The sequence below is a fragment of the Pteropus vampyrus genome, unplaced genomic scaffold (genome assembly GCF_000151845.1).
Source record: "Pteropus vampyrus isolate Shadow unplaced genomic scaffold, Pvam_2.0 Scaffold99, whole genome shotgun sequence".
NCBI classification, from domain to species: domain Eukaryota; kingdom Metazoa; phylum Chordata; class Mammalia; order Chiroptera; family Pteropodidae; genus Pteropus; species Pteropus vampyrus.
The window spans coordinates 3,352,519-3,377,952 of record NW_011888880.1 but is presented as its reverse complement, the minus strand read 5'-3'; the positions used below and the strand labels follow the sequence as shown (position 1 = coordinate 3,377,952).

At 41.2% G+C, this 25,434-nt stretch overlaps 2 protein-coding genes and 1 pseudogene across 4 annotated transcripts in view; 2 read left to right on the top strand and 1 right to left on the bottom strand.

The window, feature by feature from the left end:
• The window catches only part of ARFGEF1 (ADP ribosylation factor guanine nucleotide exchange factor 1), a 72,964-nt gene extending 61,560 nt beyond the window's left edge, over positions 1-11,404 (top strand). For 2 of the 3 annotated variants that reach the window (XM_023533288.1, XM_023533287.1), the window contains 6 exons: positions 1-126; positions 4,124-4,263; positions 5,792-5,960; positions 7,142-7,280; positions 8,271-8,388; positions 9,923-11,404. In XM_023533288.1, coding sequence (XP_023389056.1) covers positions 1-126; positions 4,124-4,263; positions 5,792-5,960; positions 7,142-7,280; positions 8,271-8,388; positions 9,923-10,087 — 857 coding nt within the window. In that variant the 3' untranslated portion in view covers positions 10,088-11,404. The remainder of the gene's footprint in view (positions 127-4,123; positions 4,264-5,791; positions 5,961-7,141; positions 7,281-8,270; positions 8,389-9,922) is intronic. The other variant, XR_002781431.1, reaches the window with a different exon arrangement.
• Positions 8,907-9,026, top strand: LOC111742721 (annotated as a pseudogene).
• A 1,032-nt stretch (positions 11,405-12,436) lies between the features above and the next one.
• CSPP1 (centrosome and spindle pole associated protein 1) overlaps positions 12,437-25,434 on the bottom strand; it is a 107,824-nt gene continuing 94,826 nt past the window's right edge. Inside the window, exons 27-30 of the mRNA XM_023533289.1 lie at positions 23,437-23,467; positions 16,508-16,650; positions 15,108-15,246; positions 12,437-13,313 (exon numbers count right to left, since the gene is read on the bottom strand). Coding sequence (XP_023389057.1) covers positions 13,102-13,313; positions 15,108-15,246; positions 16,508-16,650; positions 23,437-23,467 — 525 coding nt within the window. The 3' untranslated portion in view covers positions 12,437-13,101. The remainder of the gene's footprint in view (positions 13,314-15,107; positions 15,247-16,507; positions 16,651-23,436; positions 23,468-25,434) is intronic.

The following is a 25,434-nucleotide window of genomic DNA, read 5'->3' as shown; positions in this document are numbered from 1 at the left end:
TGTCGCAGAAATCTGTAGATATCCATGATTCTATTCAACCCAGATCTGCAGATATTAGACAGCAAGTACCATTGGCTTCTTTCTCCACTGTGAATGAAGACGTCAACAAGATTAAACCCACAGCAAGTGAGTTATTTCTCTTAGTAAAATTAATTGTGTTTTGTTTTATGTAGGAAAGGGATGAAATTTTGCTTTTACTTTTACTGTTGACAGATATACTGTAATTGATCTTGCGGGCACTTCACTATTGTGTTTGCTCTGACTCGGACATCATAGATGCTCTCTGGATGTTCAGGAACTCTGCTTCCAATACGTGCAATACCAGCTTTTCCCGCACGGCCTTCAGCTAATGTTTGTGTTGAGCGCATGCGCCTTCATCTCTACCCGCCTCCTTCATGTCAGCCTCCTGTTTTTCCTGATGGGCGTTCCTCTGCCCTCTGAGAGTGGGGAGAGTGAGGGACCAGTGCTTTCTAGGCAGGTGCTCCCAGCTCTCTGAGGAGCAAGGCTTTGTCACACTCTGTCGTCCCAAACCCCACTGCCTTTGTTCCTCCCTCCCCTTCTTGGTTCTTTCACTAAGAAGGGAAACCCCTTCCATTTTTTACTAAATTGGTCCAGTTTCATTTACTGAAGGAAAATTATAACAAACACCTCCCTAGAGGAAAATAGGACAGCTTTGTTTTTTCAAATTGAGATGAAATTCACATAACAAAAGTAACCCTTTTACAAGGAACAATTCAGCGGCATTTAGTACATCAGGTGTTGTCAATCACCACTTCTCTCTATCCCAAAACATTACTATCACCCCTAACGAAAACCCCATAACCATTGTGCTGTTCTTCCCTGTGCTCTTCCCCAGCCCCCAGGAATCACCAGTCTGATTTCTGTGTCTGGATTCGCTCTTCTGCACATTTTATATAAGTGGAATTATACAGTATGTGACTTATGTCTGGCTTTTATTTAGTATCATGTCTTAAGGTCCATCCATATTATAAAGTGGATCAGTAATCCATTCCTTTCTGTGACTAGTTCTCATTTGTATGCATGCACCACATTTTATTTATGCATTTATCTGTTGGACATTTGGATTCGTTCCACTTTTTGCTTATTACGATGCAGCTGTAACTTTCTGTTTACAAGTATTGTTTAGTGCCTGTTTTTAATTCTTTTGGGTATACCTAGGAGCAGAATCGCCAGGTCATATGGTAACTTTGGTTACCTTTCTGAGGACCCACTACAATGTCTTCCATGGCGGCCTCATTGTTTTACGTCCCACTAGCAATTCTAACCAATTCCTCTTCTGTTCTTAGTGACATCACTTAGTGGCTGTGAGTGGTATCTCATTGTGGATTTGATTTACATTTCTCTAACGGTTAATGATGTTGAGCATCTTTTCATGTGCTTACGGGCCATTTATTTATCTTCTTTGGAGAAATGTCTATTTGTGTCCTTTGCTCATTTTTAGTTGGGTTGTCTTTTTGTTATTGAATTATAGGAGTTTGTTAAATACTCTGGATACTACACCCGTATCAAATATGTGATTTGCAAGTATGTATTTTCTCCCATGCTATAGGTCTTTTCACTTTGATAATGTCTTCTCTTGCACAAAAGTTTTTGATTTTGATGAAGTCCGATTTATTTTTTTTTCTTTTCTTGCTCGTGCTTTTAGTGTCATAGCTGAGACCCATTTACAGCTCTAAAGCCATGAAGTTTTTCCCCACCGTTTTCTGCTCAAGGTTTTATACTTTAGCTCTTCTGTTTAGGTCACTGATCCATCTTGAGTTCATTTTTTCCAGGGAATTTTTTATTTGCTCTCCTGCTTGAAAGAAGCTTCTAGCTTTAGTCACTTGTCTGCTAACTTCTTAAAAGAAAGCTGTGCCATGAGGACAGAATAGTGAGTGGCTTTCCTTTCTCTCTCAGCCCCAGGACTGAACTTAAGTATACTTTGCTTCGTAAAGGAAGGATTTGATCATCACACATTAGGCGGTTTTCACTCGCCCGATCTGAGAATACACCTTTAACTGAGCGGAGTGTATCTCCCCAGCCACCCTGAGCTGAGGGCTCGGGCTTCTTTCCTGCTCTCACTCTCCTCGAAGTTCTTTAGGAAAAGGTAACCGTGGAATTGCTGACTCAGAATAGTTGGAGCTAGAAGAAGAACCATCGGTCACCATGTTTCCACGAGCCCTTTCACTCAGTAGACAGGTTGTGGTTCCTCTGATGAGAACATCTGCTCTCTGACTCCTATGCAGCAAAGAATCCCAGCACAGACCCGAGTGCTTTGCCCTGCCCGAAAGGCAGCTAACTCATTCCTTCTGCACAAGTTCATAAAACACGACTGCCCTGTCTAGTCTCCATTCTGAACCTGTCGGCCATCTTTGTTTAGCTTTGCCTCTTATCCTTTGGTGACCCAGTGAAACGATGGCCTGTTACAACCCTGGTGGGTCAGCCCTTGTCACGAGTAAAATTTGTCCAAATAGATATATTCTCAAACATGCTGCTGGGCTTTGCTAGTGGGGCTGAGTAGGGCCCTCGTCCTCCAGCTCTGAGAGGACACCGGCAAGCATGGAGAGGCCCAGCCTCCCTTATTCGGTCAGGATGGAGTCTCGGCGGCCATACTGGGTTCACCTTACTGAAAGCGCCCAACACCCCTGAGCAGCTGATGTGGGAGCTGAGGAGACCGCGTCCTTAGCAGCCTACTCCCAAGTCCCTTCAGGAGTCCCAGGTGTGCTGCAAGGAGTCCCTCTAGCAGCTGTGAATGTTTTTATGGCCTGAATGAGGGATGTGATTGAATGGCTGGCACATGTCGGCTGTGACTGTGGTAAGACGCCAGGAAGAAGACATTTAGGAGACAGCCTGGCTCGGGCTGGTGGCTTTGCTTTCTTTTGTTTTGTTTTGTTTTGTTTTTTTGATTTGAGATCTAGTACTAAGAACTGAGTGTTTAAATACAATAGCATTCCTGAAAACTATCTGGAAAGTAGCCTTTATTAATGACCCTGAATAAGCATAAATTTAAGCAAGTTTTTTTTTTCCCCCCCCCCCCCCGGTAAAATCCCTAAAACATGAATTTAACTTCTACAGATTGGTGCCCAGAAAAGGAAATTTGAAGCAAAGGGGTAATAAAGCAAAAGTAGAGAGAAACCGAGGAGTCGTAAGGCATCCCGTGCCGGAGCCATCGCCCTGCGACAGCGTAGTGATAGTCCCCTGGCGTTTCCTCCTGGAAACCTCCCCGGAGAAGCTGCCCCTGAGACTCAGGGTCCAGGTGTGCCTGGGGCGGGGCTGCCCCACAGCCATGTGTCCACACTGCCAGGCGCTCACGGCATCTCAGTAGCCGAGTCATCTTTTCTGGCTTCGCGCTTCTGCACGTGCTAAGTTGGATGGTCAGTGACATGGGAAGTTCTATCACTATGTCCAGTGGAGCAAATTCGTTCAGGCAGGAGCAGGGTGTAGCTTTGTTGTAACTCACCTGGGCGAGGTGGAGAGCACTTTTGTTACTTTGTAGTTTGGTTACTTTTGCAGTAATGCAGTTAGCATAACTTTTTGTAGACTTCTTTGCTTCTGAATCCATTTGAGACTATAAGGTCATTTTAGCTACAACTCCTCACAGGGATCCAAGTAAAACGGGTGCTGTCGTTGACCCACAGTGCTGCCCCATTGATCGGACTGCTTGGCTCGCTCTCCCTTCCCACTGTACAGATCTAGTCATTGTTTTTTCTTTGGGTGTAGGTTCTCATACTACCTATATTCAAGGGTCAAACTTGGGTTTATAGTAAATGTTATTAAAGTTTTAGCTTAAAGTTTAAGTCCATTTGTTACATTTTATTGAAGAATAACCTAAATCTTATTTTAAAATATGTAATGGAACCTTCTTGAACATATTCACTGCTCTAAGTCATTTGGAATATTTGTTTAAAATTAATTTTCGATGGCTTTTCTAAGTATTGGTTACATTAAAATTTTACTGAGCAATGCTTATGTGCAAAAGCAGTAAGTATGTCCTCGGTGTGATACATGCCAGTTACCTTCATGCTACATGTTAATGTTTCCTTAGCATTGTAATGTCATAGAAATGATAAAGGATTCAAAATAATTTTTATTTGCATGTGCATTGGGGTGGGTTTCCTCACAGAATATCCAGAACAAAAATTGTTTGCCGCCCTGTTGATTAAATGTGTTGTGCAGCTGGAACTCATCCAGACTATCGACAACATTGTGTTCTTCCCAGCTACAAGTAAGAAGGAGGACGCGGAAAACTTAGCTGCAGCACAGGTAAGGTGTGAGGACGGCAGCTTTTTCGTTGAGTAGGAAGTTAGCTCTAACAGTCTGGGCTCCAGAACAGAGATCAAGCTAGAGATTTAATTCGGCGGGCTAGGGGGCGGTCTTCATCACAGTGGTTTCATTTTAAACCATGTGACTGGACAACATGACTGAGGGGTAGTGAGTGTGGACCGAGCTGAGAGCAGGGTCAGGGGACAAGCCCCGGAGGCCTCCATGGTCTGGAGCTCACGGTGATGAGACCAGAATCACCGAGGTGGGAGGCGGCCAGCAGACAGCGTTGTCCTGGAGGTCAAATGAAGAGAATGTTTTCAGAAGAAGGGTGTGGTTTACTAGGTCCAGTGCTGGATAGGTCAAGTAATGTTCTGTCTGAGATTTGCCCTCTAGCAATTTGGTGGACTTTAGTGACCTTGACATTGTGTTTATTTGTAATGTTAATTATTGTAATGATCGTAAGAGTAGAGAGGAATTGCAGACGGCAGTTATTGATGACTCTGTCTCGAATTTTGCTGCAAAGGGGATATAGAGAAATGGGATGATAGCTGGAGGAGGGTGAAGGAGCCCAGAGAAGGATGTGCTTTGTTTTGTCTTTAAGATCAGCAGTATTGCAGCAGGTCCTGATGAGAGTTCTCTAGGACAGAGAGAAACCGAATGCAGAAACCAAATGTCCCAGAGAGGGACAGTTGCTAGACAGTCCTTGTGAGTGAACGGAGATGAGACCTAGAGCAAAGTCTTCAGGGGTTGTCTTGGATAGAAGCTGTCTGTACAGTTCATGCATTGTAACAGGAAGACCAGCAAAGCAAACAGGTTATAAATGCTGGATGTCCGTTTGCTGATGGCAGTTTGTTGGCAGTTGGCCAGCTTCTGATTTCCATTGAGATGGGAAGAAAAGCCTCCACCAAGTGAGGCTGGGAAGGAAGCTTTAGCTGCTTGAGGAGGGAAGTGCGAACACTAGCCCGTGGTCCAGGGAAGCGGATGAGAGAAGTGCGGGCTTGCGGGGCAGCACCTGAGCCCACTGGATTTGAAGAGAAACCAGTTTCCCTCCAGTCAAGTTCAGGGTGTGGGCGTAGACGTGGAGTAGGCAGTTTTGTCAGTGACTATGGAAAGGAGGTGAGGGGTCATGCAGGGGGTAATTACAGTTGCTGTCCATGGACTCCAGCCTGGTTAAGCAGAGCAGTGAGGGACCTGAGGGGCGAGGAGCAGGAGACGGCTGTAGGGTCTGGCAGGGAGAGGGCTGAGCTCTTAGAGTCGGAATTAAGAGGGATCTGAAGACTGGAGGTGGTGCTTAGTGACTGGATGCATCGAATGAAGATTCTGGAAATTTAATAACAAAAGATGGACCTTTTCCTGTTTTCTGTTGAGATGGAACAGATTGAGTTCTATAGCTTGTTCATAAATCTGGTCTTTGGGTAGTGTTGAGTTCTGAACTTTACTAAAATCTGTGACTGTGTGTGTGTCTGTGTGTGTGTGTGTGTGCGCGCGCGCGCGCTGTGTGTGAACACTCGTGGTTTGTCTTCCAAAGAGAGATGCCGTGGACTTTGATGTTCGAGTTGATACTCAAGACCAAGGAATGTACCGCTTTTTAACATCACAGCAACTTTTTAAGCTACTGGACTGCTTATTGGAGTCGCATAGATTTGCAAAAGCATTTAATTCTAACAACGAGCAGAGGACGGCGCTGTGGAAGGCAGGTAAGCCACGCAGGTCACACATTTTAATGTTCATCACTAGTGAATGTGTAACATGTTCACGATGATCAGAAGTCGGTGACTGTGTACTTCAGGTCTGTGCGTGTCACTGAACTTTCACCTTAATCATCACAGGAAGGCAGCCTGCCCACCGGGTCTTTCTCAGGTCTTCAGTAACCAGATAACTGCCTGGGCTTGTTTGCTTCCCCGTCTGTTATAAACCAGTTGTTTGATTGATTTGTTTCCCAGCCTGGGCCTTCCTGTTGATACTGTCAGCATACTGAAAGCTGTCCTTTTATGAGAAAAAGTGTGTGTGAAGGTCCCGAGCACAATCTGGCATGTGCATTCGAGTGACTTCTCCATGTTGACCTGGGAGGGGCCGCAGTGCAGAATGGCCGCGAATATTTGGGAATGGGGGAGGTATATTTGTTTTAGAACAGGTTGGAATTTTTAAATGAGAAACGAGCTTTATAATTTATTTACCAACATTGTTAATTTTTAATTTAAGAAATAGTTAGTGCTTGTTAGGCACGCACGGTGCTGGAAGAGGGAGAGGCAGCAGAATATGGCGAAAGAAACGTCCAACTCTACGTCATGGAGTGTTGGGTGCTTTACATTTGCATTTTATTTAATCTAAAATGTCTGCTTAACTCCTAAGTAAGCCTGTGGCTTTGTTTATCCTCTTCCTTTCACAACCTAACTTCTAGAACGAGTAGTCTGTACTTATTTTTTCCCCTTCACTCAGTTGGGACTGTCCCTGCTGAGTCCCCAGACCCCTCTCCACACACACTGGGCCCTTCAAACCAGCCTCCTGGAGAGCAGCCTCGCTGCTGCGTGTCGTGCCCTGTTCATCGGGCCCTGCTGCGGGCCAGCCGGGGCTTCCAGTGCAGCTCCATCTGGAGACGCACACTTTCCCAGGCCAAAGGTGTTTTCTATCTCATATCCCCAGCTTGACAGGGGAGGAAATTCTGAACATAGAAATTGCCTTCCGGTTGGGTCTTCAGTCCAGCTTGGCCTCTGCACAGTGTCAGGGTGTAGCTTCTGCGTGACTCTCGTCCCTGGGCGCAGGCCACTGCGGCTTACAGAAAGCGGCAGTACACACAGGTGGTGCAGCCATGTAGGCTGCTGTGCCTTTATACAAGACAGTTTCCCAAGTGAATCACAGTAACTCTCCCTTTCTGCAGGCTTCAAAGGCAAATCCAAACCCAACCTTCTGAAGCAGGAGACAAGCAGCCTGGCCTGTGGGCTGCGCATTCTCTTCCGGATGTACATGGACGAGAGCCGGGTTAGTGCCTGGGAGGAGGTCCAGCAAAGGCTTTTAAAGTAAGACTCTTGGCTGAGTGTCTGCCTTCCACCCATGTGGCTGCATGGTACAGAGCAGGAAAGGGCCACTAGGTTTGTATGTGGGGCAGAGTCCAACCCCGATGAGGAGCTGTAGGACCAACAGATAAGCTGGGGCCTAAAGAAATTGTGATAATTAAATATGGTCTTTGAGATGAATGTGCTTTTGCACAGTTGGTGATATAACAAATCATCTGTTGCTGTAGGACAAAGGAAGAAATTTTTATCTTAAAATTTTTAAATTTTATATTAGCCTTTTTTTGTGTCACAGATAGCTCCATTTTTACAAACTGATCTTTGTGAAAATGAAAACCTGCTTGCCTGTATTTAGTTTGAAGCAATATTTGGAGTTTTTTGATGTTACTGTTTTGCATTCTGTTTTTATTTAATGACAACCTAAGATCCTGTCCTTTAATGTTTAAACTCAGGCTGAGAATGAAACATGCCATTCAGAAAGAATGCTATCATCTGAATTGTATTTTTGTGTCGTCTTGGGGAATAGATGGTCAGAGACCAGTTAAATACGTTTAAGAACTTTAAGAGATCATCTTGTGTCTGTTTCCCATTTTATTGATGAGACTAGTAAGGCCCCAGAAGAGTAAAAGCCTGCATGATCAGTGAAGGGCAGAGCCACCCCCAGCGTCAGCCCAGCTCCGTGGATGCAAAGCTCACACGTGTGCTGCTGCACAGTGACTCTGAATTCAGTGAAACTATTTTCTAAGTTTTTTAAGGAAAATTTTCTAAGGATAATTGGGAAACATGGGTTTTCTGATAAGTTGCAATGGCTTCTTTTAATATCTGGTTTTCTAATTTGAAAACAAAAGTTCACACCGATACTCTTTAACATAAAAACAGATGGAGTCTAGCAGGTTCCTGATAGTTAGTGTTCACGACCTTCCGTGTCTTCGTTGTTCTCGGTGACTGTGCCAGCAGGTGTGCACGCTTGTGTAAGAGTGACCTTCTCTGTTACAGTGTCTGCAGTGAAGCATTAAGTTACTTCCTTACTCTAACGTCAGAGAGTCATCGGGAGGCTTGGACTAACTTACTGCTGTTGTTTCTAACTAAAGTTCTAAAGATAAGCGATAATAGGGTAAGTAGGGGACGCCCATCGTATCCAGCCTAGCGTTTCTAGCCTGGCCAGCGCTGTGCCACGTGGGAGGTGGGGGTGCCAGGCCACTCCCTGCCGGACTCTTGTCTCATTGGCCCTCAGCTTTCCCCTCCTCACCCCGCTCTATCTCTTATTGGTGATTCTGTGGAGGGTTCAGCTGGGGAGGAATTGGAATCCTGTAGGACACCTTGACAAGCTACTGGGTACCGCCCAGATTGCAATTCCTGTTTTGATAGCTGAAAATCTCCCCTTCCACCCGTGTTGGACTGCTGTCCGTCTAGCCCCCTGCCTCATGTTCCGCCTCTCCCCGAGGCACAGGCCTCAGCCAGTCCTCTGGCCTTTTTACTGGTTCCATGTGACCCTGAGCCCCAAGTGAGTGGGCTACAAACTCATTTAGGAATTTTAAAACAGTAGAAATAAAAATAAATATATAGCTGTAAATATAAATACGTATTTAAGGTTTTCAAGAATACATAGTTCACTCTTTAAAAAAATATAGCATCTACGGCCATGCTACCCTGAACAAGCCTGATCCCATCTGATTTCAGAAGCAAAGCAGGGTTGGCCCTTGGTTAGTACTTGGATGGGAGACCGCCCAGGAAGACCAGATGCTCTAGGCGTAAAAAATAAAAAAATAAGGGATTGTGAGTTGACAAGGTCCTTGCTTGCAATCTGTGAGGTCAACCAAGGGTTGCCTTGCCTAAATAAGTAAAAATATAGCAATGTAGAGCTCACTTGAAACGGGTTGCTGTGCTCCCTGAACAGGTTTAAAAATGCCTCGTCAGGCAGCCTGACATTTGCCACTTTGGACCATGGTGGTGCACGGGACCCAGAGAGGCCACCTGATGCTGCCTGGTGCTGTACGGTTGTTCCTCCCAGGCCACGTGGTCTGGGTCCACGTGCACGTCCCTTTGACTCTTGGGCCAGGTAAAGCCAGGAGAAGTGATCTAAGTGGACAGGAAGGACGCGAAACCCCAGTCTGTCTCACTCGACAGTTTGCTTTCTTGCCACAGTGTGTCATGCTGCTTCCTTGTACCCTGGGTGCAGAGGCAAACAGAAAACAAGACAGGCAAGTAGTTCAGAGATTAAAGAACTACAGCAAAGATAAAGTCAAAGCACATCGATTCAGCTGTAAATACGGAATGTATAATCTGTGCCTGGAAACTGTATAGTTTGTATTGCAATGTTAGGTAGAATTTCTGCTGAAAATTAAAACTTTATTAAAGATCGTTTCAGTAACCCCTTACATAGCTTATCAAAACGCAGCTGTGGTTCTCGCTTGTATTACCACCTGGGAAGAACAGTGATAAATACTAGAAGTTTGTCATAAGTTTGTCGAGGAAGCGTAATGGAAAATGTTTTTCGAAATGTCTCAGCCTTTCAGTTCCATAATCAGTGCAGCCACTGCTCCGTGCAGTCACCTTCCAGTCAGTGATCAGTGCTCACCCCGCAAGGCAGTTTTAGGTTTTGTGGTTTGGAATGCAAGCACTACTAACAAATTCATTTTTCCTCCCAGTTTAAAGCTCATGCATCCTTCTACTATCCTCTCTTATGTGAAATTATGCAATTTGACTTGATTCCTGAACTTCGTGCTGTTCTTAGAAGATTTTTTCTGCGAATCGGAGTCGTTTTTCAGATATCAAAACCGCCTGAACAGGAACTCGGAATAAACAAGCAATGATGAGAACTTAGTATTTTTCTGTTGGCGTTTACATCACTCCGCTCTTTAAAAGGACCCTGGAGCTGAGGTTTCCTACCTGAAAAATTGTTTCTCTGAACTGCAGTGTCGAAAGGTTACTGGTAAAGATGCTTAGAACTAGAACTCACACTTGCAACGCTCCAGGCCCTTTCAGTAATTGATGGATCCCGTTTGTCCGCCATGCTGGGCCACGTCGAGCAGAAAGCTCATTTCCAATGTCAGCTGATGCTCACGTGTCCTTCCCTGTCCTCAGTGGCAGGGAGAGCCCCACATATTTTTGGCAACTGTGGAAGTGAAACTTACCCAAAGAACTATAGATGTAAAGATTTGAACTTCTACAAGAAGTACAACTCAGGAGAGCTGTATTTTGAAGGATAAAATGTTTATAATTGGGGAGTGGGGGAAAAAGAAATTATTGTTCATGGCAAAAGATATTTAGCAACTATGGTATTCTTATTCTGAAGATTTTTGCACACTCAGGCTATCTGAGATACTGGTAATCATCCTTCTGTGAAAATGTACAGAGATGCAGGTCTGTAATATAAAAATCTTAAACATTATATAGTTCTTCCTGCACTGTTTTATTTTATTTCTTTATTTTCTTATTCATTTGCTAAATATCTATAATATTTTGTCAAATGCACTAAACATTTGGGTTAACTTTGTCTTTTTTATTTTGTGGGGATTTTGTTTTTGCCCTTTTGGGGTGGGGGTGGTAATTTTGAAGGTTTAAACACGCCCAGAAGCTGTTGTGGCTGACGCTTGTCATGATCAACAACAAAAAAAGGGTAGAAAATATCCCTACTGACATAACTACCTGTAACATACTTCTCTTAGGGCTTTTAAACATGAGCCATTAAAATAGAATGACCCTTCACGGACCGAAACTTGAATCACTGCAAAATGAATCTAGGTTGCTGTCACTTTCTTTTCTTTTGGTGGCGGGGCTTGATGTAGATTTTACTCTATGTACAGAATTTAATGTTGAATATATTAAAATAACAAATCTGGCATGGTTTGGGGACGTTAGATTTACTGGAAATGTATTCATACTGTGAATTGTGCTCTGATGGTTAGAAAACAACATGACAAGATTGTCAAGCATTCCGTATTAACAGTGGGTGTAGAAAATTTTTTCAGATGGATAAAATGTATATGGTACAGATGTAAAGTTTTCTATGTAAAAAATTCTGTACAACTTTCTGTACAATATTGATTCTCATCTGGCATATTCTAATCAGGTTATAGGTCAATAAAGTTTTTGGATTATTTCATCAGTGCAATCAAAACCTGTTATACGCAGCCCCATGTTTCATTGATTCTTTTTTCATTAAAAGCCAGACAGACAACTGAGGAAGGATATTTTCAGCCAGAACAACAGGCTCAGTATTCTTTAGTTCTGATACTTTCTTTTCAGTTTCTGGCATTAGATTCTCCCCCATGCCCTGCTTTCTTGACCATACAGTATTCATAATATTTGTGTATTAATAACCCAGAATAAGGCTACACTCTTTGAATAGTGAGAAAACACTGAAGTTCCCTTTGGGGCAGTTGGCAGTAGGGTGCTGTGTATCCCAGGAGTCAGTTCAGGCTGTGTGATATGGTGGCACTTGAAAGAGAAAATGGACATGTTAAGATAATTTATTTTGAAGGTTGTGTTAAACGGGATAAGTGTTCGGTCTTTGCTCTCACACCTCTTAGATAAAGAGCAGTTACTGAACGATGCATTCGTGTGTCTGCCATATTTATTGCCCTCAAGACACAGCCCCCCTGTTCAAGACCAGCTGATACCGTAGCTGGAGCCACCGTAACCGTCGGTCTGTCCGAGGTAAGTGTTTCAAATAACCTGGTGGTTGATTTTTACGGTGTAGTGTCAGGACTCACCACAGGCTTTCATCTTACTTTCAGATGAAGATATAAGAAAAATCTTTACAGTAAAATAAACAATGGTTACATTACAAAATCGAATGTAAAATTTACATGTCACTAAAATTCAAAGTACTAGAAATTTCACACCTGAGGTGAACTTTTCTGGTCTCGTCTGCCATTAATTTTATCAGTGGAAGCATGCAAGAAGCGGTTCCTGGGGTGTTCTCATCTTTCTTGGTGCTAAAGGCACTGAATAAGAATTATTTCCCAGAATTAATTTTTCCTTTTTTAAAGGTACCTCTTATGGAGTGATTAGAAAGACTGACTGACTCACTCGAGAGGTCACGGAGGCGCAGCAAGGATTCCAGTCCCTGTCCTTGACCCTGGGTGTTCCTGCCTCTCTTCAACTTCTAGAACACCTTATCTGGAAACCTCAATTCCAGTTAAAACAGGAAATCGACATTGGTAATAAAAATAATTTATTTCTATCAAGAAGTAGTTAAATCATGTAAATTAGTAAACTTAACGCATGCCTTCATTGGCACAAAGAGGCAGAAAAATGTAACGTCGTGAGTGAGCGCATGGCTCATGGGAACAAAACCAATTACGATGATTCCCATCATTTATACTGAATCAGTAGCTGTAAATGACTTGGAAATAACTAGTACATTTGATTCCTTACATCGCAACTGGAATGTTCACAGCTACAACAAGTATTTACTAGTGAATTATTTTGAACAGCAGAAACAATAGCAAATATATATATATAATGGTTTCTGATTTTGCAGCACTGTTAAAGACACTTGTGTTTTATTCACCTTATCTTACAAGCAGAATTTATAATAATGCACATATGGTAGTTGATTCCAAGACTTCATCACCACTCTAAGTTATGGCAAAATTGTGCAAAAATAATTCTATAAAATCCTATATTATAAATTAATAATCATGTCCTTTTATTTATGTACATAATATACATTATATACATCATCGTGGAAAAAATACACCTATTCGCAGATGGAACGTTAGTAACTTCCGGGTAGGGAACAAAGGAGCACATGTTATTAAAGGTTCAGATTTAACATTCCTTTTACCTTCAAGGCACTGCTGGGTCCAGCCCAGGTTTATTAACCATGCGCGGTGGACAGGCCCTGCCAGCTGAAAGGGCCAGGTTTCCCAGGCCCCCGCGGCTGCTCCTGCTTCAGCTGCTCGGCCACGAACTGTTTCAGCGTTTCCGAGGTGCCCGGGCGGAGCCAGGGTTCAGTTGCTACAGAGTTTGATCTGTCGTCACCCACATGCTTCATGATGTCATCAGGGTCAACCAGTGAACTCTCGTCGTCTAAAGGAGGCGAGAGAGACATGACTCAGGTGGGTGGCAGGCAGGTGACCTGTCATCTCACCCACCACATCTCTGCGTTTCTCCATAACACTATGTTCTAAGCTGGGCTGTTTTGTCCAACTTCGTTTTAGAGGCAGGAAAGCAAACCCAGGAAGGGAGCCAACTTTATGAAACAAAAAAATGGTCAGCTGGAGGAAGCTGTAGTGTGCCAGCACCACGGGAGCCCTGGGCACCGTAGAGACAGTGGCACCCGGCAACAGGCTGCCCGCAGGCGCATAAGCCGTCTTGTGTCACCTTCAGGAGAAACTCAATAGCTGCCATGTGAAATTTTTGTTTTGAACAACCTATAACAATGCCACGAGGAAACTGTCAATTATGAAAGCATTAGATGAGACGAAATTACGTCCATTCTTACTAAGAGGCCGTTTACTCCATTAAGGGGTATCTTGTATGTAGTCTGTATCATTCTTTAATTGAACTGACTGTACCTAACTTCTATATCGGTATTTTACTTATTATTAGATATAATAATAGGAAAATCTGTCTTCCTACCCTGTGATGTCAATTTCTTTTTTTTGTTAAATTACATCTCTTGGTCTGTGAAGGATTAGCCCGGCAAAGGGACCTGTGCAATCAATTTAATAAGCAGTCAATCCACATTGTACCAAAAAGCTCCTGTTTGAAAGGACAGTGTTAAAGTTTAGAAGTTAAAAAGCTACTGAAAAATATTCTTAAAATGCTCTATGTTCTTTCAATTCAATATATCCCTGTTAAATATTAATTCAACTTACTGGTTCTAAAAGAAAATAAGAGGTAATAACTTCACAATACAGATGAAAAGAAAATGCTTTTTAGCTAAAAAGAAAGCACTGCTCTCCCATGTTCCGCGTTTTTCCAGGTATGATATGAAAAGTACTGCTCCATCAATTTACCGTGTTTGCTGGTATTTGATATGGAATTACCACCAGGACACATGACACCTTGACTGCTACAGATTGTATGCATACAGTTTTAACAATAATAAAGGTAAGATCAAAAAAATAGCTTAAGAAAATTCTTATTAGAAAATTATTGTAATGTAGCTTCCCAAACTAAAGAGAATTTTCCAAAACGACCACTCTGCTATTTGCTAAAACTAATAACACAACAGGACTTAGGTACTATAAAATTGTCCCATTATCCTAATAACTAATCAATATCCACATTAAAAAGGTCCAGGGCTGGCAGAGGAGCTCGCTGGTTGCCTAAGGAACCGTCCTGCCTGCCTGTGCTCGACAAACAGGCCCTACTTAACGCAGTGTGACAGTGGAGCCCAACATAAAAGACTAAACTTTGGCTTATAAAAAGGAAATACAAACCTGAGGCTATTTTGCTATGTCTACGGTACAGAAAGCCAAGTAAAAAGGTAAAATTTTCTTTTTACTACAAATTGATAATATATGTGTTAGTCTAAACTTAAAGTTTTAATTTCTGATAATCTCTCACTTCAGTAAGAGAAGTGTGACACTGAGCATTTTCCCTGCTGAAAGCAAAGCCTGGATATAATTATAAGCAAAAACTTTATCTATTTAGAATCCACTCAAAAAAGGGTACCCTCTGGTTCAAAGAATCTGTTGCAAAATTGATCCTGACTCTGGTTTGTTGGGTAGCTACTGTGTTCCAGGCCCTACATACAACTCGAAGGATTTCAAAATTCATTCCATCTATCCCGCAGCCATTCGTGACAGCTTCCATGTGAAGGAGGTTAAGAGTTCTTAGAGAATTTGCTATAGTCCACTGAACTTGGCCATTTACCTGTATTAATAGGTTTACTCTGAAGTTCATTCAGTCTTCGCATTCGTTCCTCATTTCTCATTCTAATCTGATCGGTATTTATACTGGATACAGATTTTAACGAGAGACCATCTGGCGGAGCATTCGGACGACTGCTGTCCTGTAGTTAGAAAACAACTTCAGAATGACCATAGAATAGGTTCAGAATACAGCACTGAACCAAACTTGCCCTCGATAAATGTACAGTGATGAGGGAAATAAATGAAAACTTATAGCATTCACATTCTAACCCCTAGTGCTTGTCCACGCAGGCTCAGATGAAGGCACTGTATTTGTGATAACATAAATGATGCCAGACTGGAGAAAGGTCTGGCAGTTCCTCAAAATGCTACACAAAGTTAGCATATAACCCAACAATTCTGCCTCCAGACAATAAACGCGAGAGGAAAACATCAAAACACTTGTACGTGAATGTTAAAAGCAGCACTTTTCATAAGACAAAGTAGAAACCACCCAGATGTCCCAGTATTGAATGGATAAACAAAAGTGGAATATTATTGAGCAATAAAAAGGAATCAAGTACTGACGTTATAATTTTGTGACCTTTCAAAAAAACGAAGCCAAAAATGACCATATATTTTATGATCTCGTTTATATGAGAAAAGCCAAACCTACAGAGACAAAGTTAGGTTAGTGTTGCTGGGGAGCCACCTGGTAAAGCTGTACGTATAATACAGCTCTTTGTGGAGAGCTCCCTCCATACCTGACTCAGCGCTAAATGCTCCACATACAACTATCTCCACATCATATATAAGGAAACAGTTTACGAAGCTGCCCAAAGTTGCTACCCGACAAAGTAGTGACATTGTCAGGACATAGAGTAAGGGCTCCAAGGCCTGCACATTTTATTGGCTATACTATGAAATCATTTAAACATGTTCTGTGAAAAGGACATAAGTTTGAACAGCAACCTTCTTGTCTACATGACTCTGGGCAAGTTATAAGACCAAAACGGAGATGTCTAAATAATAGGCTTAGGTGACTATGAGGACGTAGCAGGCTTTCCAGTAAGTGGTATCAGTTGCTTCTTGTGCCTTCTCTGAAATCCACGTATTCTTCTGCAGGGGGCAAGAGGGAGGTTAGCGAGAGGAACTAAGATTTACAGAGCAGAGATTCTGTACCAGGCACTAGTCTTACACTTTCCGCCACCCTATGAGACAGGAAAATATTACTTCAAAGAAGCCAAGGCACTGAGTTCAGTGAGCTGCCCCAGCTCTCTGGTGCTAGAGCCAAGATTCAGACCCATGTCTACCTCACTCTAAAGCAAGTGCTCCTTACTGGACCACAACAACTTAGCATGGTGAGAACCCAGACCTCACTCCTAATCTGAAAAGGAAAAAGAGAAAACACTGCATACGTACAAAGTCCAGCCCTTTCAGTTTGTCCCTCCTGCGCTCCCTGGCAGAGGGCAGCTGTGACGGCGGGAGCGGGGCGTCCTCTTCCAAGGCGGGATACGTCTCACCATAAGCACCTGGAAGGAACACACAAGGGGGAAGGCTTAGACGTCCCCCACTTTAAATCTTTTCACTCAGCTAAACCAAGACTTGGCTTTTTATTAAGATGGTGTTTACATACAGTTGAAGTAGAACAGTGATAAAAATGGAAATACATTACCATTCTGTCTTTTCATACACTTGTTTCCGATCAGAAATAGTAGTGGCAAAATTTAAGGTTCCGAGTTCAGTGATGTATAGACTTGTGCAGTCATCACTATTATCTAGTTTTAGAACATTTCTCTCTCAAAATGCTGCCTCGTGCTCACCAGCAGTCACTCCCCAGTCCCACCTGCCCAGCCCAGTGGAAACAGTGAGCTGCTTTCATTCCCAAAGGATTTACTGAGATCCCTTGTAAATGGAACGATAGTTTCACATACTGTCTTCCACTTAGCATGATTCTGAGGTTCATCTGTTGTACCATACATCAGTTTATAACATACATACAATCACATCTTCTTTATCCATTCATCCATCAATAGACAATTTGTTTCCATACTTTGACTATTGTAAAGAATGCTGCAGTGGACATGGGGTACATATCTTTCTCGATTGTTTTCATATCTTTGCAAAATACCTAGACGAGGGACTGCTGGATCATATGGTAATTCTATTCTTAATTTTTGAAGGACCCTCCATGTTTTCCATAGTTGCTACACCAATTTACATTCCCACCAACAGTATATAAGGGCTGCCTTTTTCCCACATCCTGTCCAACACTTATTTCGTTTTCTTTTTTTCATAATAGGCGTTCTAATAGGTGTGAGGTAATATCTTATTTTGATTTGCATTTCCTAATAATTACTGACGTTGAACATCTATTCAAATGCCTGCTGGCCATCTGTATGTCTTGGAAAAATGTCTATTCAGATCCTCTGCGCATTTTTTAATCAGATTGTTTGCTTTTCAGTTGAGTTGTATCAGTTCTTTATATATTTTTAATATTAACTCTGTATTAGAAGTATCATTTGCAAATATTTTCTCATTCACTTGGCTGCTTTTCTGTTTTGATGATGGATCTTTCAATGTGCAGAATTTTTAGGTTGATGTAGTTTCACTTACTTTTGCTTTAGTTTTTCTTGCACTTGGAGTCAGATTCACAAAAACATCACTGAGACCAATGTCTGGAAGCTTAGTGCCCATGTTTGCCTTTATGGATTTTACTGTTTCAGGTCTTGCATTGGTCTTTAATTCATTCTGCGTTAATGTTTGTGTATGGTATCAGATGGTCCAGTTTCACTTCTTTGCATGCAGCTTTCCAATTTTCCCAGCAGCACTTACTTGAGACTGCAGATTCTTAGCTCTTTTGCTGTGAATTAGTCACCCACGTATGTGCAGGTTTACTCTGTTCAACTGGTCTGTTTTTCTGCCAATACCATACTGTTCTGATTACTATAGCTTTATAGTATAATTTAAAATCAAGGAGGGTATTATCTCCAGCTCCGTTCTTTTTTTTCTTCTCATGATTGCTTTGGCAATTCGGAATATTTTATGGTTGCATTCAAACGTTAGGATTATTCTATTTCTGTGAACAATGCCATTTGAATTTTGATAGGGATTGCACTGAATATGTAGATTGTTAAACAGTGTCCACACTGCCTAAAGCAACGTTATTTCTTTCAGTATATGAACAGAGAATAGCATTCCTTTTTTTTTTTTTTTGGCGTAGTCTTCAATTTCTTTCAACAATGTTTTTTAGTTTTCAGTGTACAGGTCTTTCACCTCCTTGGTTAAATTTATTCCTTGGCATTTTATTCTTTTTGTTGAGGTTATAAATGGGACTGTTTTCTTCATTTCTCTTTCCAGTAGTTCATTGTTATAGTATGTAGAAACAACAGACTTTTGAATGTTGTTTTTCTATTCTGCAACTTAACTATATTATTATTTCTTTTAGTTTTTTAATGGAGTCTTTAGGGTGTTCTATATATACAATCATGTTACCCACAATATTGACAGTTTTACTTTTTCCTTTCCAATATGGATGCCTTTCACTTCTTGCCTAGATGCTCTGTCTAGAATTTCCAGTACTATGTTGTATATGAGCGGTAGCAGTGGGCATCCTTGTCTTGTTCCTGGTATTAGGAAAACCTTTTTTGTCACTGAGTATAATGTTAGTAATGGGTTTGTCATATATGGCCTTTGTTATATTGAGGTACTTTCCTTCTATACTCATCTTGACGGCTTTAATCATAAATGGATGTTGTATCTTGTCAAATGTTTTTTCTGTATCTGTTGATACAATCATATGATTTTCATCCCTCAGGTAATGCCATGTTAACAAAAGGAGGAATAAAAATCATGATCGTATCACATTGATTGATATGCGATGTTCAACCATCCTTCTATCCCTGAAATGAATCCCACTCCATCGTGGTGTATGGTCCTTTAACGTGTTGGACTTGATTTGCTAATATTTTGCTGAGGATCTCTGCATGTATGTTCATCAGAGATATTGCCCTGTACTTTTCTTTGTGTGTTGTCCTTGCCTAGTTTTGGTATCAGAGTGATGTTCTCTTGTGAAATGCATTTTCTCCTCAATTTTTTGGAAGAGTTTCAGAAAGACAGGTATTAAATCTTCTTTGAATGCTTAGTAGAATTCATGAGTAAATCTATCTAGTCCTGGACTTCTGTTTCTGGGAGGTTTTTGATTACCATTTCAATTTCTTTACTAGTGATTAGTGTGTATTCAGGTTTTCTAATTATTCATGTTTCAGTCTGGGATGTTTGTATGCCTCAAAGAATTTGTCAATTTCTTCTAGGTTATCCAATTTTGTGACATACAGCCTTACAGAGTTTTCTTTTATAGTCCTTTGTATTTGTGCTCTCCATTATAACTCGTCTTTCATTTCTGATTTTGAGTCTTTTTTCCTGAGTCTAGCTAAAGGTTTGTCAATTTTGTTTATCTTTTCAAAGAACAAGGTCTTCATTTTACTAATGCTTTATTTCCATTTTAATTTTTATTATTTCCTTCCTTCTATTGACTTTGGCCTTCATCTCTTCTGTTTTCTCTAGTTCTTTAAGCTGCAGTGTTAGATTGTTTGAGATTGTTCTTGTTTCTTAAGGTAGCACTGTGTTGCTATAAACTTCGCTCTTTGTACAACTTTTGCTGCATCCTCAAAATTCTGTTATGTCTTTTTTTTTTTTCATTTGTCTCTATGTAACTTGATTTTTTTCTTTTCTTTCTTTACTGACCCAAGAGTTGTTCAGTAGCATGCTGTTTAATCTCCACATATTTGTGATTTTTCCAGCTTGCTTCTTACTGACTGGTAGTTTCATAGCATTGTGGTATGGGTGGAGGGTGGAGGGGTCAGGTGTGGGGGAGCCCGGTTCGCAGCCTGCCACGCTGCTACCTGGTTCCCTATGGCAGCTGGTGCTGCTATCTTGTAGCCAGGAGGCCGTAGACACATCTCTGCTGCTGCTCTTGGGCTCCAGTGCAATCGGGGGAGAGGGAAGGCATTCTCAGGCACCAAAGCCGCTTCTGCCCCTTTTTCTTGCTTTCTTGCATGAGCTAAGACTTCTGTATCAATGCTGAGAAGCAGTGAGAAGGACATCTTCGTTTTGTTCTTGATCTTAGCAGGAAAGTTCCTGGTTTCTCATCATTAAATATGATGTTAGCTGGAGGTTTTTTACAGATGTTCTCTATCAAGTTGAAGTCGCCCTAGTATTCCTAGTTTGCTGAGTGTTATGAATGGGCTGTGAATTTTATTCAAAGCCTTTCTGCATCTACTGATAATGACCATGTAGTTTTTCTTTAGACTACTGATGCAATAGATTATACTTGGATGAATTATATTAATTGAATGTAAACTAGCCTTGCATAACTCGTATAAATCGTTGGTCATGATATATAATTTTTTGGATTCTATTTGCTAATATTTTGAGATTTTTTTTACATTTATATCCATGAGATATTGGTCTGTAGTTTTTTTTGTGATGTTTTTGTCTGGTTTTGTAACTAACATAGAATTAGAAGTATCTTCTATGTTCTGGAAGAGGTTGCAGAGAATTAGTATAATTCTTCCCTTTTAAATGTTCTGTAGAATTCACCATTGAACTCAATTTTCTTTTTTATAGTTATCATAGTCAATTTAGTTTTTTTATATTGAGATACATTTGACATATAATACTATTTAAGCTTAAGGTGTACAATGCGATAATCTGATGGGACATGTTGCGAAATGTTTAACACAATAAGATTATTTAACACATCCTCACGTCACATGTGGCTGTTAATGGTGAGGACATTAAACCTCTACTCTCACAGCAACTTTCAAGTATAAAATACAGTATTATTAACTATAGTCACATGCTGTATATTAGACGCCTGGAACTTATTTATCTTATAACTGAAAGTTCTTACCTTTTGACCAACATTTTCTCACTTCTCCCACCTCTTAAATTTTTTTGATTTCTTTGACATAGGCCTATTCAAATTGTATTTCTTCTTCTGTGACTTCACAAGATTCTAACTTTCAAGAACTGGTTCACTGAAACTGCCAGCCTCACCCGCCGTCACTAGAGTAGTGGTAGCACGGTTGTGACAAAGGGATATTTGTGGTGACCATTAATCAAGAGGATGGACTGCTGCACCTCTGGTCTAGTATAAGGTCTGGCATAGTGACATGTTCCCAGACACGTCTTGAGTGCTGCACACTTTCCTCAGCGTCAGCAGGAATGGGTCCCCTTTCCCTGACACCTCCTTGGATGAGCTATCGTCCCATCCCTATTTGCTGGTGGTTTCACTATCTTTATTCAGTCTCCAACAATATGACTTCCTTGGAAAGGGAAAACTGTAAAACATCTAAATATAGGCTAGTTTAGAATTTTTATCACATGAAAATATAAAGTAATTGGCATGAAAAACTAATATGGCCCTAGGATAGCAGAAATGCTTATGATCAGAATACATGATTTTAAGTGTATATTGTAGTACTTAAGAAAAAAGGTCCCATGGTACCTTCAGTGTCTTCTGAAGACTAATGTGACTTTTTAAAATTGAAATATTAAGATTAATTGCAGACTCAACACTGTCTTAATAATAAAGAACTCTTGTACACTTGACAAATTCCTCCCAATGGTAACATTTTGCAAAACAAAAGCAAGTCTCACACCAGGGCTCTTGATACTAATACAATGCACTAAGTCTTTTTTGATGTGCCTTGTAGTAAAGTAGTCCGTGGTATCGCTGTACTAAAGCTGGGTTACCTATTCACCTGTTGGACATCTGGGCTGATTCCAGTTGTTGGCTATTAGAAGTAAAGCTATGAAAATTCATGTACAGATTTCTGTGTGAACCACTCCGAGGACTTCTTTGTTACAGCTGACATACAATAAACATTAGTTTCAGGTGCACGGCATGGTGATTAGACATTTATACACCTTATGAAATGGTCACTCTGTTAAGTCCAGTACCATACAACACCATACGTTTATTACAGTATCAACCATAATCCCTGTGACTTTCTTATAACTGCCAATTTGTATTTCTTAATCTCTTCACCTTTTTCATCAGTCCCTCCAAACCCCTCCCCTCTGGCAACCATCAATTTGTTCTCTGTATCTATGGGTTTGTTTCTGTTGTTTAGATTCCACATATAAGTGAAATCATAAGGTATTTGTCTTTATCGTACTAATTTCATTAGCATAATACCCTCTAGGTTCATCCATGTTGTCACAAATGGCAAGATTTCATTCTTTTTATGGTGTAATATTCCACTGAAGTAATATTCCATTGTATATATGTATTGCATCTTCTTTATCCATTCACCTATTGATGGGCACTTAGGTTGCTTCCCTATCTTGACTATTGTACATAATGTTGCAATAAACATATATCCTTTTGAATTAGCTTTGGATTCCTTTAGATACTCAGAAGTGGTATTGCAGGATCATAGGGCAGTTCGTTTTAATTTCTCGAGGAACCTCCATACTGGTTTTCACAGTGGCTACACATTTACAATCCCACCAGTAGTGCGCAACAGTCCCCTTTTCTCCACATCCTTGTCAATACTTGATCGTTGATTTACTGATGAGAGCCATTCCAACAGGTGGTATCTCACTGCGGTTGTAATTTGCATTCCCCTGAAGATTAGCGATGCTGAGTACATTTTACTTAGTGTGTTGCCATCTCTTTGTCCTCTTTGGAGAAATGTCTATTCCAGTCCTCTGCCCATTTTTGGATAGAACTGTTTGGGGCCTTTTGGTGTTAAGTTGTATGAGTTTCTTATATATTTTTTGACATTAATACCTTCTTGGATGTATCACTGATCAATGTCTTCTATCATTCAATAGGTTGTCTTTATGTTTCATTGATGGTTTCCTTCATTATGTAGAAACTTTTTAGTCTGACATAGTTCCATTTGTTTTTCTTTTGTTTCCCTTGCCCAAGGAGACACATCCGAGAGTTTACTGTTTTCATCTAGGAGTTTTATGGTTTTAGGTAAGTCTTTAATCCATTTTGAGTTTATTCTTGTATATGGTGTAAGAAAGTAACCCAGCTTCATTCTTTTGCATGTATCTGTCTAGTTCTCCCAAAATCATTTACTGAAGAAACTGTCTTTAACCCCATTGTATATTATCCTTGCTTCCTTTGTCATAAATTGACCATATAGGAATGGGTTTATTTCTGGGCTCTCTGTTCCGTTCCATCGATCTATGTGCCTGTTTTTATACCAGTACCACGTTGTTTTGATGATGATAGCCTGATCGTATAGTTTGGTATCAGCTAGTGTAATACCTCCAACCTTGTTCTTTCTCAAGATTGCTTTGGCTATCTGGGGTCTTTTGTGGTTCCACATAATTTTTAAGAGCATTTGTTCTACTTCTGGGCTTTTGTTTTATGGTAGTTTTGATTTCATTGGCAGTTGCCGGTCTGTTCAGATTTTGTTTCTTCCTGACTCAGCCTTATAAGATTGTATGTTTATAGGAATTTATCCATTTTTTTCCAGATAGTCCAATTTGTTGGCATATAACTGTCCATAGTATGTCTTTATAATCCTGTGGTATCAGTTGTCACTTGTTCTTTTCTGATTTACATGAGCCCTGTCTTGTTCTCGATGAGTCTGGCTAAATGTTTATCAAAATTTTATCTTTTCAAAGAACCTGCTCTTTGTTTTGTCTTTTCTTTGAGACTACTTTAGTTCCACTCTGATCTTGTGTTCTGACATGTGGGCTATCCTGGAAAATGTTCCATGTGCACTTGAAAAGAATGCATATTCTGCTTTTGTGTGAAATGTCCTAAAAATAGCAATTAAGTCCATCTAATCTAATGTGTCATTTAAGGCCACTGTTTACTTGTTTTCTTTCTGGATGATCAATTTATCAATGTCAATGGTGTGTTCATGTCCCCTAATATGACTACTACTGTCGCTCTCTCCCTTATGTCCATCAATATTTGCTTTATATACATATGTTCTACTACACTAGGTTTGTAGATATTTATGAGTAATTATCATCTTGTTGGATTGATCCTTTTGTGGTTATGAAATGTCTTTCTCTGTCTCGTTACAGACTTTGTTTTAAAGTTTATTTTGTCTGATATAAGTATTGCTAGTCCAGCTTTCTTTTCCAACTCCATCTGCACAAAATTTGTTTCCATCCCTTTCAGTCTGTTTCTTTTGACCTGAAGTGAGTCTCTTATAGGCAGCATATGTATGACTTTTTTATCCATTCAGCTACCCTGTCTTATTGATTGGAGCATTTCGTCTACTTACATATAAAGTATACTTGTTGACAGGTATGTAGTTATTGCCATTTTGTTGTCTTCTGATTGTTTTTGTAGTTCTCTGTTCCTCATTCTCTCGCTCTCGCACTGATGCCTTTCTACATTGTTGTGTTTGGATTCCTTTCTCTTTTTCTTCTATATTTCCTGTAGGTTTTGGGTTTGCTGTTACCATGTGATTCATTTGTACCAACCTATGCTTACAGCAGTCTCTTTTAAGTTGATGGTTGCTAAGTTTGAACACATTCTAAATCACTAGTTTTCACTCACTCTTTCCACGTTTCTTTTGTGGGTTGTGCGTGCCCCTCTGATGAGCTGTAATTGATGCTGGGACGTCAGTGGGTGGGTTCGCTCCTCAGGCTGGCTGGCTGTGAGGGCTGGCCATGACTACAGAGGACAAGACGTTGTACAGGGGCTGATCCCATGGAGCGGGACTCTATTGGGTCTGTAGTGCCAGCTGGATCTGCCTTTCAGCTGTTTGTGGAGCTAGGTGGGTGGTGCTATGGTGTGGTTTGAAGTCGGCCACCAGGTGTGCTGGTTCTGGAGCCTCTTAGGAGGGGCTCTGGTGTAGACCAAGGTCAGTCTCTGTGTCCGTCTTGGGGGCCAGCTGGGGGAGCTACAAAGTGAGCTGCAGTTGGGCTGGGGCTGGTGCTTGGCAGAGGCTATACTGTGAACGAGGCTGGGTGCCGCTAGTGCTGAGCTTACGGCTGCTTCCAAGCCAACACTGGCCACAGCCTGTGCCACGCATGGGGCCACTTAGCAAGAGGTACAGGGAATGCCTAGGCCAGCCGCTGCTTGTTTGGAATTTGTGGACCTTTTGAGAGATTTTAGGAAAGTCTATAGCCTGAGCTGCTTGTGAGCAGCAGCCACTGGAAGAGGCTCTGGCTGGGCGTGTGAGTGGGGTGGGGGTCTCGGATTCGCCAGGGCCACCAGTGTTAGCCAGGTTAAAGGAACAATGGCATCTGCCAGTGCTTTAGTCCCGGAAAGAGCAGCCCTGCCTCTCTAACCCTCACCCTGAGCTAGTCAATATAGTTGCTCCTATCTGTCCCTGGTGCCTTTTGAGCTGTTTCCCCTC